The following is a 17,488-nucleotide window of genomic DNA, read 5'->3' as shown; positions in this document are numbered from 1 at the left end:
AGCACTGGGGTGAAACTATCAAATTGCCACCATCTGTTGGATCATCGAACATGCAAGAGAGTTACAGAAAATCATCTACTTCTCTTTTATTGACTATGCCAAAGCCTTTGACTGTGTGGACCACAACAAACTCTGGAAAATTCTTAAAGAGATGGGAAAACCAGACCACCTGACCTGTCTCTTTAGAAATCTGTATGCAGATCAGGAAGCAATGGTTAAAACTGGACATGGAACAACAAACTGGTTCCAAATAAAAAAGGAATACATCAAGGCTCTTTATTGTCACTCTTCTTTAACTTATTTAACATATATGCTGAGAACATCATGAGAAATCCTGAGCTGGATGAAACACAAGCTGGAATCAAGATTGCCAGGAGAAATATCAATAACCTCAGATATGCAGATAACACCACCCTTATGGCAGAAAATGAAGAACTAAAGAGGCTTTTGATGAAAATGAAACAAGAGAGTGAAAAAGTTGGCTTTTTATAGCTCAACATTCAGAAAATTAAGATCATGACATCCAATCGCATCACTTCATGGCAAATAGATGGGGAACCAGTGAAAACAGTGACAGACTACTTTTGGGGGCTCCAAAATCATTGCTGATGAAGACTGCAGCCATGAAATTAAAAGACACTTGTGCCTTGGAAGAAAAGTTATGACTAAACTAGACAGCCTATTAAAAAGCAGACATTACTTTGCCAACAAAGCCAATCTAGTCAAAGCTATGATTTTTCCAGTATTCATGTATGGATGTGAGAGCTGGAATATAAAGAAAGCTGAGCGCTGAAGAATTGATGCTTTTGAACTGTGGTGTTGGAGAAGACTCTTGAGAGACCCTTGGACTGCACGGAGATCCAACCAAATCATCCTAAAGGAAATCAGTCCTGAATATTCATTGGAAGAACTGATGCTGAAGCTGACACTCCATTACTTTGGCCACCTGATGCGAAGAACTGACTCACTGGAAAAGACCTTGTTGCTGGGCAAGATTGAAGGAAGGAGGAGAAGGGGACTACAGAGGATGAGATGGCTGCATGGCTTCACCGACTCAGTGAACATGAGTTTGAGTAAACTCCAGGAGTTGACAATGGACAGGGAGGCCTGTGGTACTGCAGTGCATGAAGTTGCAGAGAGTCTCACACGACTGAATGACTGAACTGAACTGAACTGAAGATGTCTCTACATATTCTGTTTTCATTTCTTTAGATATATAGCAGGAAGTGAGATCACTGGATAGTGGAGTAGTTCTATTGTTGATCTTTTGAAAAGTTTCCATACTGTTTTCCATAGCAGCTGCACCAATTTACATTCTCACCTGGTGTGCAGTGGAATTTTTCTTTTTCTAAATCCTCACCTCTTAGACCATATCTTTTAATGATGGCCATCCTAAAAGTTCCAAGCTGGCTTGCAACTCAACACTCAAAAAACTGAATCCATTGTATCTTTTCCCATCACTCCAAGGCAAATAGAAGGGGAAAAATTGGAAGCAGTGATAGATTTTATTTTCTTGGGTCCAAAATCACTGCAGATTGTGATTGCAGCTGTGAAATTAAAAGACACTTGCTCATTGCAAGGAAAACTATGATAAACCTATACAGCACATTAAAAAGCAAGGATATCAGCTTGCTGACCATGGTCCTTGTAGACAAAGATATGGTTCTGCAGTAATCATGTTTGAGTGTTATTTCATACATGCAGGCTCAGTTGTGTCCTGCTCTTTGGGACTCCACAGACTAAAGTAGTCCAGACTCCTCCGTACATGGAATTTTCCAAGCAAGAATACTAGAGGGGGTTTCCATTCTCCAACCAGGGGAAGATTTTCCAAGCAAGAATGCTGAAATGGGTTCCCATTTCCTACTCCATGGTTTGATCACTCACCTTGGGCCAGACATCATGGAGTGTGAAGTCAAGTGGGCCTTAGGAAGCATCACTATGAACAAAGCTAGTGGAGGTGATGGAATGCCAGGTGAGTTACTTCAAAAACTAAAAGATGATGCTGTAAAAGTGCCGCACTCAATATGCCAGCAAATTTGGAAAAGTCAGCAGTGGCCACAAGACTTGAAAAGGTCAGTTTTCATTCCAATCCCAAAGAAAGGTAATGGCAAAGAATGTTCAAACTACTACTGCACAATTGCACTCATTTCACACATTAGCAAAGTAATGCTCAAAGTTCTCCAAGCTTGTCTTCAACAGTATACAAACAGAATTTCCAGACGTTCAAGCTGGATTTAAAAAAGGCAGACGAATGAGAGATGAAATTGCCAAAATCCACTGGATGCTAGAAAAACAGGAGAATTCCAGAAAAAAAAAATAAATCTACTTCTGCTTCATTGACTATGCTAAAGCCTTTGACTGTGTGGATCAAATCAAATTATGGAAAATTCTTCAAGAGATGGGAGTACCAGACCACCTTCTTGCATCCTGCAAAACCTATATGCAGGTCAAAAAGCAACAGTAAGAACTGGACATGGAAAAATGGACTGGTTCCAAGCTTGGAAAAGAGTACTTCAAGGATGTATATTATAAACCTGCTTATTTAACTTTTATGCATCATGCAAAACGCTGGGCTGGATGAAGCACAACCTGGAAACAAGATTGCCAGGAGAAATATCTATAACCTTAGATATGCAGATTACATCACCAAATGGCAGAAAGTAAAGAGGAAATAGTCTCTTGATGAAGGTGAAAGAGGAGAGAGAAAAAGCTGGCTTAAAGCTCAACTTTCAAAAAATGAATATCATGCCATCTAATCTCATCACTTCATGGCAAATAGATGGGGAAACAGTGACAGACTTTATTTCTTGCGCTCCAAAATCACAGTGGACAGTGAGTGCAGCCATGAAATTAAAAGAATCTTGTTCTTGGGAGAAAAGCTATGACAAACATAGAGAGTGTATTAAAAAGCACAGAAATTACTTCGCTGACAAAGGTCTATATAGTCGAACTATGGCTTTTCCAGTAGTCAGGTATGGATGTGAGAGTTGGACCATAAAGAAGGCCAAGCATCAAAGAATTGATGCTTTTGTGCTGTGCTGTTGAACAAGACTTTTGGGAGTTCCTTGGTCTGCAAAAAGATCAACTGGTCAATCCTAAAGGAAATCAATCCTGAGTATTCACTGGAAGGACTGATGCTGAAGGTGAAGCTCCAATATTTTGGCCAACTGATGTGAAGTGCTGACTCATTAGAAAAGACCCTGATTATGGGAAAGATTGAAGGCAGGAGGAGAAGGGCTGAAGAGGACTAGATGCTAAGATGGCATCCCTGTCTCGATGACATGAACTTGAGCAAGCTCAGGAGATGGTGATGGGTAGGAACGCCTGGCCTGCTGCAGTCCATGGGGTCACAGAGTCGGATGCAACTGAGTGACTGAAAAATGCCATGAGATCTCCTGACTCAGGGATCGAACCTGCATCTCCTGCAGCAACTGCATTGACAAGTGGTTTCTTTACCACTGAACTGTAAAGAAGGCTGAGCACCAAAGATTTGATGCTTTCTGATTGTGGTGCTGGAGAAGACTCCTGAGAGTCCCTTGGAGAGCAAGGAGATCAAAGCAGTCAATCCTAAAGGAAATCAACTCTGAATATTCATGGAAGGAGTGATGCTGTAGCTGAAACTCTAATACTTTGGCCACCTCATGTGAAGAACTGACTCACTGCAAAAAACCTGATGCTGGAGCAGATTGAAGGGAAAAGGAGAAGGGGTCGGCAGAGGATGAGGTGGTTAGGCATGTATTTGAGCAAACTCTAGGAGATAGTGGAGAATGGAGGACCTTGTCATGCTGTGGTCAATGGGGTCACAGCGTCGGACACAACTTGGTGACTGAACATCAACAACAATTCTAATAGGTGTGAGGAGGGATTTTGACTTGCATTTCATGATGCTTAGTAACATCAATCCCCTTTTCAAGTACCTGTTGACCATTTATATGTCTTCTTTGGGCAAATAGGTAACTCCATTCATTAAAAAAAAAAAAAATGCTATTGAGTAATATGTGTTACTTATTTCTTTTGTATATCAGTCTATATCAGATGTGTAATTTTCAAAATATTCTCCAATTTTGTACATTGCCCTTCATTTTGTAAATCATTTATTTTGCTGTGTAGAAGCTTTTGAGCTTGATATAGCCCCACCTTTTGTTTTGCATTGGTTCCTTGTATTGTTGGTATCATATCCCAAAATTTCTTGCCAATACCTTTGTCAAGAAACTTTTCCTCCTGTTTTATAATAAAAGTTTTATGGTTTCAGGTTTTATGTTCAAGTCTCTAGTCCATTTCTAGTCAAGTTTTGTAAGAAATGCAATGCGGTGGTTTAGTCGCTAAGTCGTGTCTGTCTCTTGTGACACCATGGACAGTATCCAGCCAGGCTCCTCTGTCGATGGGATTCTCCAGGAAAGAATACTGGAGTGGGTTGCTAATTCCTTCTCCAGGAGCTCTTCCTGGCCCCAGAATTGAACCAGAGTCTCCTGAATTGAAAACAGATCTTTACCAACTGAGCTATGAGGGAAGTAATGTAACATAAGGGTCCAAATTTTATTCTCCTGCATATAATTATTTAGTTTCCCTAGTACTACTTATTGAAGAGATAACACTTTTCCTATTGCATATTCTTCACTTTTTGTCAAATGTTATTCAACTTTACATAGAAGGGTTTGTATCAGGGCTCTCAATCCTGTCCATTGGCCTGTTATGTCTATTTTTATGACAATATCATCTTTTTAAAATTGCTATAACTTTGTAGTACAGCTTTAAATAAGAAGTGGGATGTCTCCAATGTCATTATGTCTTGGGACTGCTTTGGCTGTTTGAGATCTCTTGTGACTTCACACAAATTTAGAATTTGTTTTTTAATTTCTATGCCCCAGAAGGACTTAGAAATTGGCCATTCAATCCATTCTTCTTTTTCTGCCAAGGAACTCTTTCTAGATTAAAATTCTCTCTTGGTGATGAGTAATGCTGGCTTTGGGAAGGTGCTGGTGGAATAAAGCTGCCATCATTCTGTTCTTGCATGATTTATCTCAGGTTTTTTTGTTCTACTGTATTGCTAAAATTTCCTTCATGGCCTTTAGGACACTCCCAGAGATGGTTTTGCTCATAGATAGTGTTCAGCTTTTATTCTCTTTCAGGGAACGAGGAATCTGGGTTCTTCTTTCTATTTATAAATTAGCAGAAGTAAGTTTCTAAACTGGTATTGGTTATAACTATGCAGATCGTCACTGCAGCCATAAAATTAAAAGGCACTTGTGCCTTGGAAGAAAAGTTACGACCAACCTAGACAGCATATTAAAAAGCAGAGACATCACTTTGTCAACAAACGTCTGTCTAGTGAAGGCTATGGTTTTTCCAGTGGTAATGTATAGATGTAACAGTTGGACTATAAAGAAAGCTGAGCGATGAAGAATTGATGATTTTGAACTGTGGTGTTGGAGAAAACTCTTGAGAGTCCCTTGGACTGCAAGGAGATCCAACCAATCCATCCTAAAAGAAATCAGTCCTGAAAATTCACTGGAAGGATTGATGCTGAAGCTGAAACTCTAATACTTTGGCCACCTGATGCGAAGAACTGACTCATTGGAAAAGACCCTGATGCTGGAAAGATTGAGGGCAGGAGGAGAAGGGGACAACAGAATATGGCATCACTGACTCAGGGGACATGAGTTTGAGTAAACTCCGAGAGTTGATGTTGGACAGGGAAGCCTGGCGTGCTGCAGTCCACGGGGTCGCAGAGTCAGACATGACTGAGCAACTGAACTGGACTGAACTGACATGAGGGAAGCTGAGTGGTTTTTCAGTTTCATGATTTTATTGTATTCCCTAGATTCTTTATAGTGGTAATATCTGGAATTTTTAAGAAATAATAAGTACCATTGTTAATTTAAAAATTCATGTCCTCTGTTAACTACATAGGCTTAAGGCATATGAATACCTTAAGTTAACTTAAGGTACAATCAAAGATTGTATCTTTCTTTTCCTTTGTTCAGACTAGTTTCAGGGAATTTGGAGAGGTGGGTTTGGGCACAGACAGTTAGGGTATATAAGGTTTTCACAAAAACTGGTTAGGGTCCTTGACTAACAGGAGACTGCTTTGGGCCCACCAGTGTAATAAACTGCACTCCACAATCAAAAAATAAAGAAATAAATAATAAATAAAAAAATAAAAATTCATATATTTTTAACAACAGATCATTTTCTTTAAATAAACATAGCATCTCTTTGAGGTTATAATTTATCATCAAGTAGTGGTAGGTGACAAAATACCTTCACAAAATTTAGGAAGTATAAAATAATCTTATTTGATATTAGGTGTGCTCTAAATTATGCAAAACTTGCCAATTTAAAATTATATAAAACTGATTATTCCTTCAAAAGCAAAATGATTCTTAGAAAAGAATATATTCTCTACTCACGAAGGGTTGTTAATAACTGCTTTCAATGCATTAAGCAGATCTGCACTTGTCATTCTTTGCAAGTCTACTGCAACACCTGCCCCTTTGGCTTTCATATGAGCAATATTATCATGCTGGTCACCAAACATAGGAATTCCAACTATAGGGACCCCATGGTAAATAGCTTCATAGATCCCATTGGTTCCACAGTGAGTGACAAAAGCTCTGGTTTTAGGATGACCTAAAAATAAAAAATATATATGTATTAATTATATAAATGTATATATATTATATATATATATAAATTAATCTGAGTTGTGAGAGTGTCAGAAATAGAAAATCATGATACCTACATAAGCCAAATTCTATTAGGTAACATCTTCTATATAATTCTGTGCCATGAGAACACATATAAATTCTTATCGGCTCTGAAGAAAGCAGCAATTAATTAGTCCAGGCTAGGTATAATTAGTGATTCCAGAAATTAAGTCATTCCACAGACAACTAAGAAGGTTCCTGCAGAATATATGGTGGAGAGTACTTGTCATTTGACAAGTTGTTGCAGGAAGAATATATTAATAAAAAAGAAGGGAGGGACTGAAGAAACTAATATTTTTGTCGATGGGAAAGGGGAGGTGAGATGGGCAGGGTTTCAATATCAGAATGTTGGCATAACAAGCTAGAAATATAGGCTACATTAGTTCATGGTGTACTCTGTTTAAGAAAGTAGGATTTGCACTTGACTTTATACTAATATGCAGCCATTTATATTCTACACGAAATATAGGTGAAATGGTTGCTAGATTTTATTTTTTCCATAGAGAAGAGAGGTGTGAGAAAATTGGTGAAGAGAAATAGGAGTGTGATGCAGTATTCTATACAAAAGTTAATGAAAGCCTGATCTAAAGGTACTTTCTCTGATCTTGATCCTGAGGAGGGAGAGATTATATCATAAATGAGAGAGCCATAAATTTGATATTTATGTTAGAGTTTGACAAGGATCCTTGACCAAGGTCTAGTCAGGTTCAGCTGAACTCTTCTCAATTAGAATTTGATTCTGTGGTTCCACTATCTCTGTATTGCCAAATTTTAGCAAGCATTCTACTAGGTCAGCTGAACTCTGCAATTTTCCATCCAATCAAATTTCACTATGTTCTTTTGTGATAAATTCCCCATTTTTATTTCTGCGTACAAATTGTTTCCAGTCTCTCTGTTTTATTGCCCTAATAACTGTACTTATGGTGATGGTCTTGAATAAATGTGCTTTACACTCTTTAACAAGTGTCATGAACAATCCTTTCAAAACTCGTGAAGCAATGTGAAGATTTATTAAATTTTTTTCTCTTATTTTAAATACAAATTTGTTGATATCTGTTATTGAATAATCATTCAGATTATACCTCATTCAGCTCTGTTTATCTTTCTTCTCTTTGGTCTTACCAAGAAGATCATTCTGTGGAATCCATTTATATAGCCGGGTATTGGCTCCTAGTGTTTCTGGTTTCTTTCCTGTGTATCGCCACAGAACCTATAAAGATAAATGTCTTTACTAGAAGATTTTAGAATCATATCCTGTCAGAAGAAGTTAACGTACCCTGATGACTCAGATGGTAAAGAATTTGCCCACAATACTGAAGACCAGGGTTTGATTCCTGGATCAGGAAGATCCCCTGAAGAAGGAAATGGCAACACACTCTAGTATCCTTGCCTGGAATACTCCATGGATGGAGGAACCTGGCAGGCAATAGTCCATGGTGTTGAGAAGAGTCAGACACGACTGAGTGACTTCACTTCAATCAAATTTGATGCCTCCAGGTAATGGACAAGCAAACTGAGTCCCTATGTGATTAGGTAATGAATATTTTTAAACCATCAACACTACAACCATATTTTCAAATGCTTGCAATAATCCTAGTCAATAGCCTTTCATCTTCTGGTTAATTCTAACTTAACCCAATGAAGAAAAATGATGAAGATGTAGATGAAGAATGACAATCTGAATCTGAAAGAACTACATACTGGTGTTACTAGGCCACTCTGGTAAAGGGGATTTTTGAAACAGATTTCAGAGGCAAGTGGAAGGATGTTAATTACCTCTTTTGAACTACTGTTTACATACTTACCAGTAATGTAGACTCATACAGTAAAATATTCATAATCATATTTATCTTTTTAAAGTATTCTAAGTCTAGAGTTTGGCGGCATTAGAAACATCCACATTGTGTAACCATCAGCCATATGGCATGACATCCAGTCGCACAGTCATGTCCGATTCTTTGTGACCCTATGGACTGCAGCTTGCCAGGCTCCTCTGTCCATGGGGAGTCTCCAGATAAGATTACTGGAGTGGGTTGCCATGCCCTCCCCCAGGGGATCTTCCTGACCCATTGGAGTTGGTGATGGACAGGGAGGCTTAGCGTGCTGCAGTCCATGGAGTCACAAAGAGTTGGACATGACTGAGCGACTGTAGTGAACTGAGAAAAAGATGTCTCTCAGTTAAAACCTAGAATGGTACCAATAAACATTATAGTTTACTGGAACATTGTAAAGTATACTCCTATATCTTTTTACTGTATTGTTAAAGAAATGTTAAAGAATCATTATTTAGGATTTCATTTAGGATTATTTTTAAGATTCATTATTTAGGATTATTAGAAGAATAATTATTTAGAATTATTTTTAGAATCTAAACTCTTATTTCCAGGCTCAATTATGACAATGCTCAAAATCAGTAATTACTAGAAAATATAGTCCCAAGACCTTCTGAGAATCAAACCTATTATTTTGAATATCTTTTCCTTTAATTTCTGTCATGTTATTTGTAACTTGTTTATATGCTTCAGATTTAAAGAAATATAAGAACATCAAAAAGTGTTAGGTTACATGGATGCCTTAAAACCTAATGCACAAAGCTGACTGATGGTTTAACAGTAGAAAATGATTAATTTTAGTTTACTATTTAAAGAAAATACTGCAATAGAATTTCCCTAATAATGCCAGGTTTAAAGCAAGATAGCGATCAAATATCCCCTTTTATCATTTATACACTTTCATTAGAGCTCACTTAAGTTGAGACTAACAATATCAATACCCTTTCCTACATTTTACAAGTATACTTTTATTATGAACTTATTGGATTTAAAACAGCTGTCTCTGGGGAAAAAAAAGTATTATCTGACCTTCTGTGGAATCTGGGCAAGGGCTGATGCAATCACATTAGATTTTTCTTCTGAGAGGTTTCTGATCATTGACCCCAGAGTAAACACCACGACTCCATCTTTTCCAGAGCTTTGAACAAACTCTTCGAGCTCCTATGAAGAAAACAGTCTTTGTAATATAAAAGCTTACCGTTATAATAGATGTCACACTCTTCTCAATGTGTCTGAATTATTAGAACAGTTCTACACTTTCATATGTTAATGATTTCAGTGTATAATAGATGGCAAATTAAAAATTATTGTTATTGAAGACTCATTTAGTAAAGCATAATTGAGGTATGTGTGTGTCTTTGTGCTTGTCCATTTGTGTTTACAAATTATTGACTGACTGTTATCTTTTGCCATTTGCTGAGCTCTTTACATGTGTCATTTAACTTAGATATATGGTGATTTTATGAGATATCTATACATTTACAGGTGGGAAATCTATCTCCGTAAGGTTAAGTAATTTGTTGAAGTCTACACAGCAGAGGCTGGCAGAGCAAATTGCTACGTTTAAATTAAATAGCTCTGGTGCTGCAATTTAGCCTTAGATGCTAATAAGGTTTTTTCATTTTTTTCTGTGGAATCATGGTCAGGAAAACGACACAATTTTGGTATATTTACTTTTCTCTGTTTTCTAAATTTCTATTTTCTTTTACTTTGATTATATATACATTTTTGTATAAGCTTCCACATATACAATTAGCAATGAGGTAGCCATGTAGCTCCTGACCAGACAAGTAATGCAGAAGTACCTATAAAGCATACTCTGAGGATTATAGGGATATACTAGAAATATATAGCTTTGAATTGAAAACAAAAAACAACATGTATAATCATATTGAAATAAATCTTTCCATCCTCTTTTTAAATACTAGCAAAACTAAGCCAGTTAACTATGACAAAAAAAAAAGAATGTGTGTGAGGCATGAAATGGAAAGACAAGGAAGATATTTATATTAAGGGACTTCTCACATGGTTATTGGAGAAGAAAATGGCAACCAATTCCAACAGTCTTGCCTGGAGGATGCCATGAACAGAGAAGTCTGCCAGATTGTAGTCTATGGGGTTGCAAAGATTCAGACAACACGGAAGTGACTTAGCACTCACACACATGGTTATGGAGGATGTCAAATCTAATCTGCAGAACAGTACGTTAGGCTGGAGACTCAACGAGCCACTGCCGTAGTTCAAGTATGAAGGCTGCCTACTGGTGAAACTCAGTCTTTTGTTCTATCCACATCTTCAATTAATGGAATGAGGCTTACCCACAAAATGGAGAGTCAATGGTTTAATCAAGGTCCACATCTTTAAAAGTTGATTTCATCTAAAAATAGCCTCTCAGTAAGTTCTAGAAAAATATTTGTCTAAATACCTGGTTACCTGGTCAGGCAAGTTAACACTTAAAGTTAACCATTACACTGTTTAGAGATCATTTGACTTAAGATATAATGATATCTTTATGTTCAATTATCACATAGTATTCATAAGATACTAGGAAATATTTTAAAATTTATATAAAACACATTTTCATGAATAGTTAATATACTTTGAACAAGAAAATAAAATATTGAGGACTACCTATTAGATAATAATACATAATCCAAAATCCAAAATAAAGGCTCACCTTCTTACTGTAGTGTATAGACTAAGAAAATAATGATCATTAAATTCTATGTCTATTTTCCCTGTTTGGGGATCAAATATTGTTAACAATAAACCAGAAATCATTTTAAGAGATAAATACTCATAGCCGGGTTGGAAAGATCCCCTGGAGAAAGCAATGGCAATTCCACTCAAGTATTCTTACCTGGAAAATTCCATGGACAGAAGACCGTGGCAGGCTACAGTCTATGGGGTCGCAAAGAGTCGGATAAGACTGAATGACTAACACTTCACACTTCATTCATGTAGGAAAATAATAAGCACATTTAATTACCTTAGGTAGGGGTTTTGCAGGCTTGCAGTGCAGTCCTCCAACAAATTCAGTATTAGGTAAGTAAGGTTGAGGAAATTCAAAATCCCAGTAACTTCGAAACAACCACATGTCAGCTTTCCCCATAATCTCACATAGTGTGGTAGGTTTTCCTGAATAACAATGAAGTATAATAGAGGGAAAGGAATCTGATATGTTAAATGAGAGATATATCTTCACCTAATTTTCTAAGTAAATTCTTAAAGACCAATACTGAGCCTATGCAACCCAGGTTAAATCAATTGGCCTTTTACCCTGAAGAATACACATAGTCAGATTATGAATAAGTAAACACAGATTTGGGCTTCCCTTTTGATTCAGCTGGTAAAGAATCTGCCTGAAATGCCAAAGACCTGGGTTCGATCCCTGAGTTGGGAACATCCCCTTGAGAAGGAAAAGGCTACCCACTCCAGTGTTCTGGCCTGGAGAATTCCATGGACTTCTAAAGTCCAAGGGGTCGCAAAGAACCCCACAAGACTGAGCAACTTTCACTTTCACTTTCAAACACAGATTTAAGTATGGAGCAAGGCCAAAATCCTGTTGCTTTCTCTCTGTTAGTGGAGTCTTTCATCTTGATCTAAATCTGAGCCCACTCAGGTGCTTCTATTAAGTACAAGAAAGTTGGGAAGCGATTCTCAGTCTTCTGTGGTAGAGTCGCACCTTCTTTTCTGGAATTCCAATTTATCTCATCCTCATTGCTCCAAAAGCCTCTGATTATGTTGAAAACCAGCTTGCATTTTACCCATCTTTTTTTTCTATTATTTTCAAGTGTGTTGCCACAGCTAATTACATCCTGAATACTTTTAATACCTTTCTTAAAATGATTGTCTCCTTTGCTATAGTAAATGAAATTTCCTATTTTACAAGATTTTATCCTCTTGGTGAAAATATTGCAATGCATAGCAATCTGGAGGTGAAATAATTTCTATTTTGTAGCAAATATTACCCAGAGTTGTGGTGTCCTTTTGAAATATGTGCTCCATGTCACTGAGAGGAGGAAACCATAGCCATCTGGTTTCTCACCACATGGCTTTTTGAATATTTTCCTTGATGTTCTAAGTGTGCTAAAGGTTTGACTAGAAAATATAAGGGGTTTTGAACTCCTAGGAAGATGTATCTGCATAACAGATCAAGGCAAATCTCAGTCAATGAGGGGTTTTATTCTGGTAATGGCAATATCCACTTTCATATTCAGCACATATCTTTAGAAAAATGTACATAGGTTTTACTTTGTCATTTATTTTTTAATTTACTCTGAACTTTTGAGATAATATACTTTGAAGTTAATTGTAAACTGTTATATTTCTGTATGGTGGAAAATAACATCTCCCAAATCATGATTCTATTGCTCTATAAGGTATTTTTTAACCATTGTTTTGTCTAGACTACTATTCCTATCCTAAAATTCCTTTATCTCCTGAAAGTTTTATAAAGAGTTTCTCAAGTTTTTGAAATGAATGCTGTCTTTCTTGGTTATTTTCTCATCAGTTATTTGAACATACTATGACATGCTTTAACGAATAGTTTTATAAATCATTTATTAATTTATATTTTATACATAAATGTATGTTTGTGCATATATTTATTATATGTTTATATATTTTATAATATGTATGAATGTATATTAATAAAATATATTTATAATTTTATAGATAAAATTTTCTAAATTATGCATTATATTTTTAAAATTTGAAAAACATATTTGTAATACATAATATAATGAAGATTTTAAATTCTGAATAGCCAAATTATATCCATAACTTATAGCATTTTAATATCGATGAGAATAAAAAGAAATGTGTTTCTTCTATTTACCAAGTTTTACTCTTCCTCTCAGATTATTGGTATATTCCACCAAAGAATAGTCTATGTTGCTGAGAATTACAGAAGAATCAGGGACACAGCAATACCCTATCACTAGAAAAGATGTTCCTAAACTGAGTGTCAGACTACTGGGATAAGAAGTAAACAAACAGCTTCAATCCAATTGTAGATCATTCAAAGCTTAATCCATGACTCAGCAAATGGCGCTTTCATGAAATTTTAAGTTATCTTTTCTCAGTGTTGCCTTTTGTAGCTTGAACTCTCAACATGGATGTGTGATAGTTTCTGCCCACATTTTATAACGCCATTTCTAGAAATATAAGCACCTGTTTCCATCACAAAATGCCCAGAAGTTTCAATGCAACGCATCGACCTTGATTAAGTCATATGCCTTTTTTTAACATATTACATATTGCCAGACAGCAGAGTTCGTTAGACAGACTCTTGTTGTTTGTGAGTTGTTGAGTTATTTCGAAGAGGAAATATTGAATAGACCTATTGTCACTCCCTTTTTTCAAGTGAAGTGAAAGTTGTTCAGTTGTGTGCGACTCTTAGCGATCCCATGATTAGCGACTCAGAGATTCCATTCAGTCCATGGAATTCTCCAGGTAAAAATAGTGGAGTGGGTAGCCTTTTCGTTCTCCAAGGGATCTTCCCAACCGAGGGATCGAACCCAGGTCTCCCACATTTTAGGCGGATTCTTTACCAGACAAGTCACAAAGGAAGCCCAAGAATACTGGAGCGGGTAGCTTCTCCCTTCCCCAGCAGATCTTCCCGACCCAGGAATCGAACTGGGATCTCCTACATTGCAGGTGAATTCTTTACCAAATGAACTATGCACTTCACTTAAAAAAAGGAAAAATGAAGTGGCTATATAAAATAACAGATCACAACTATATCCTTTTTTTTTTTTTTTTAGGAATAAACACGTTTAGTAATGATAGGGTAGTAGAGATACATCTGTTAAAATTACTAACAAGGACAAAAATAAAATATCATATTAAAATGAAAAAGTTCTAAATAGACAAATCAATCCTGAGAAAGAAAAACAAAGCTGTAGGCATCACACACTCTGATTATAAGAAATATTGTAAAACTATATTACTCAAAACAATACGTGCAGTTTTAAAAACAGTCACATGGTCCATTAGAACAGAAGCAAAAGTCCAACGATAAGCTCATGCATATGTAGTCTACAAATATTTCATAAGGAAGCCAAAAATACTCAATGAAAGAAGATAGTCTTTTAAATAATTCTTACTGGAAAAATTAAAAGGATAGTCACATAGGAAAGAATAAAACTAGACTCTGATCCTACTCCACTACAAAATTATATTAAAATGGATAAGAGGCTTAAATACAAGAACTAAGACCATAAAATTACTCAAAGAAAATAAACGAAAATAATTTTTGACATTCATAGTAGCAGTGAATTTAGATATGATACCAAAGTATATGTGGGCTACCTGATGGCTCAGCTGGTAAAGAATCCGCCTACAATGTGGGAGACCTGAGTTTGATCCCTGGGATAGGAATATCCTCTGGAGGATGGAAAGGCTACCCACTCCAATATTCTGGCCTGAAGAATTCCATGGACTGTATCTTGATATTAAGATGATGGAGTAGAAGGATGTGCACTCATCATCTCCTGTGCAAACTCCAAAATTGCAACTAGCTGCTAAAAAACCATAGAGAGAAGAAGGTTGGATTTCCCCCAAAAGAAGATACCCCAGGTCCAAGGGCAAATGAGAAGCCCAAACAAGACAGTAGGAGGAGGGGAAATTGCAGTTAGTATCAAACTCCATACTTGCCAGAGATGCTTGGAGGCTCAAACAAAATTTTGTGCACACCAAGACCCAGACGTCCCAATGAAACTGAGCCAGAACTGCCCTTGATTGTTTGCTTGTCTCCTGCAGAGGTACAGGTCAGCAGTGGCCTGCTGCAGTGGCAGGGGCTATGACTGCAGCAGACCTGTGTCATGCACCATGTGGCATCAGCCCTCTTGGAGGAGGTCACCATTAGCCCCACCATAGAGCTGGTGAGCAGATGAGAACCCCAAGGGAATATGATTTTGGAAACTAGTGGGACGTCATTATAACACTTTCTATAATGTTCTTCCACAGGATTGGAGAAACAGACACTTGGAGAGCACAGAAAACAATCTTGCACACAACAGCAGCCAGGAGAAATGAGTAGTGTCTCCACAAGAGACTGAGTCAGACTTGCCTATGAGTGTTGAGGAGTCTCCAGGGGAGGCATGGGCTTAACGACCAGTAATGCTGAAGATTTTGGCCACCTGATATGAAGAGCTGACTCATTTGAAAAGACCCTGATGCCAGGAAAGATTGCACGTGAGAGGAGAAGGGGACGACAGAGAATGAGATGGTTGGATGACATCACCAACTCAATGGCCATGAGTTTGAGTAACTCCGGGACTTGGTGATGGACAGGGAGGCATGGCATGCTGCTGGCCATGGGTTCACAGGGACTGACACGACTGAGCGACTGAACTGACTGACTGACAATGCTGAGGAAGATTAATTTGAATGGCTCTATTGAAGACCTACAAAAACTTCTAGAACTAACACCTCCAAAAGATGTCCTTTTCATTATAGGGGACTGGAATGCAAAAGTAGGAAATCAAGAAATACCTGTAGTAACCGGCAAGTTTGGCATTGGAGTACAGAATGAAGTGGGCAAGGGCTAATAGAGTTTTGTCAAGAGAAAGCACTGTTTATAGCAAACACCCTCTTCCAACAACACAAAAAAAGACTCTACACATCCTTAACACCAGATGGTCAAACCAAAATCAGATTTGTTATATTCTCTGCAGTGAAAGATGAAGAAGCTCTATACAGTCAGCAAAACCAATACTGGGAGCTGAGTATGGCTCAGTTCATAAACTCCTGTTGGTCAAATTCAGACTTAAATTGAAGAAAGTAGGGAAAGCCACTAGACCACTCAGGTATGACCTAAATCAAATCCCTTACAATCATACAGTGGAAGTGAGAAATAGATTGAAGGGATTAAATCTGATAGAGTGCCTGATGAACCATACTTGGAGGTTCCAAACATTGTATAAGAGACAGAGATCAAGACCATCACCAAGAATAAAAATTCAAAAAAGCAAAATGGTAGTCTGAGGAGGCCTTACAAATAGCTGTGTAAAGAAGAGAAGCAAAAGAAAAAAGGGCGGGGGGGGGGGGGGGGAAAGGAAAGCTATATCCATCTGAATGCAGAGTTCCAAAGAATAGCAAGTAGAGATGAGAAAGCCTTCCTCATGGATCAGTGAAAATAAATAAAGGAAAACAATATAAAGGGAAAGACTAGAGATCTCTTCAAGAAAACTAGAGATACCAAGGGAATATTTCAGGTAAATATGGGCTCAATAAAAACAAACAAAAAAAAAATGTATAAACCTAAAAGAAGCAGAAGATATTAAGAAGAGGTGGCAAAAATATGCAGAAGAAGTGTACAAAAAAGATCTTCACGACAAGATAATCATGATGGTGTGATCACTCATGTAGAGCCAGATATTCTGTAATGTGAAGTCAAGTGGGCCTTAGAAAGTATAGCTACAAAACAAAGCTAGTGGAGGTGATGGAAATCCAGTTGAGCTATTTCAAATCCTGAAAGATGATGCTGTGAAAGTGCTGCACTCAATATGCCAGCAAATTTGGAAAACTCAGGAGTGGACACAGGACTGGAAAAGGTCCATTTTCATTCCAATCACAAAGAAAGGCAATGCCAAAGAATGTTCAAACTACCACACAGTTGCATTCATCTCACACTCTAGCAAAGTAATGCTCAAAATTCCCAAAGCCAGGCTTCAGCAATATGTGAACCATGAACTTCCAGATGTTCAAGCTGGTTTTAGAAAAGGCAGAGGAACCAGAGATCAAATTGCCAATATCCACTGGATCATTGAAAAAGCAAGAGAGTTCCAGAAAAACATCTATTTCTCCTTTATTGACTATGCTAACGCCTGTGATTGTGTGGATCACAACAAAGTGTGGAATATTCTTAAACAAATGGGAATAGGAGATCACCTGACATGCCTCTTGAGAACTCTGTATGCAGATCAAGAAGCAGCAGTTAGA

General features: G+C 37.4%; 1 protein-coding gene across 2 annotated transcripts in view; it reads right to left on the bottom strand.

The window, feature by feature from the left end:
• LOC122696504 (UDP-glucuronosyltransferase 2C1-like) overlaps positions 1–17,488 on the bottom strand; it is a 33,621-nt gene that overhangs the window by 5,750 nt on the left and 10,383 nt on the right. For both annotated transcript variants that reach the window (XM_043906578.1, XM_043906577.1), the window contains exons 2-5: positions 11,529–11,677; positions 9,569–9,700; positions 7,830–7,917; positions 6,411–6,630 (exon numbers count right to left, since the gene is read on the bottom strand). In XM_043906578.1, coding sequence (XP_043762513.1) covers positions 6,411–6,630; positions 7,830–7,917; positions 9,569–9,700; positions 11,529–11,677 — 589 coding nt within the window. The remainder of the gene's footprint in view (positions 1–6,410; positions 6,631–7,829; positions 7,918–9,568; positions 9,701–11,528; positions 11,678–17,488) is intronic.

Source organism: Cervus elaphus, chromosome 6 (genome assembly GCF_910594005.1).
Source record: "Cervus elaphus chromosome 6, mCerEla1.1, whole genome shotgun sequence".
Lineage (NCBI taxonomy): Eukaryota > Metazoa > Chordata > Mammalia > Artiodactyla > Cervidae > Cervus > Cervus elaphus.
This window is presented reverse-complemented; position numbering and strand designations above follow the sequence as displayed.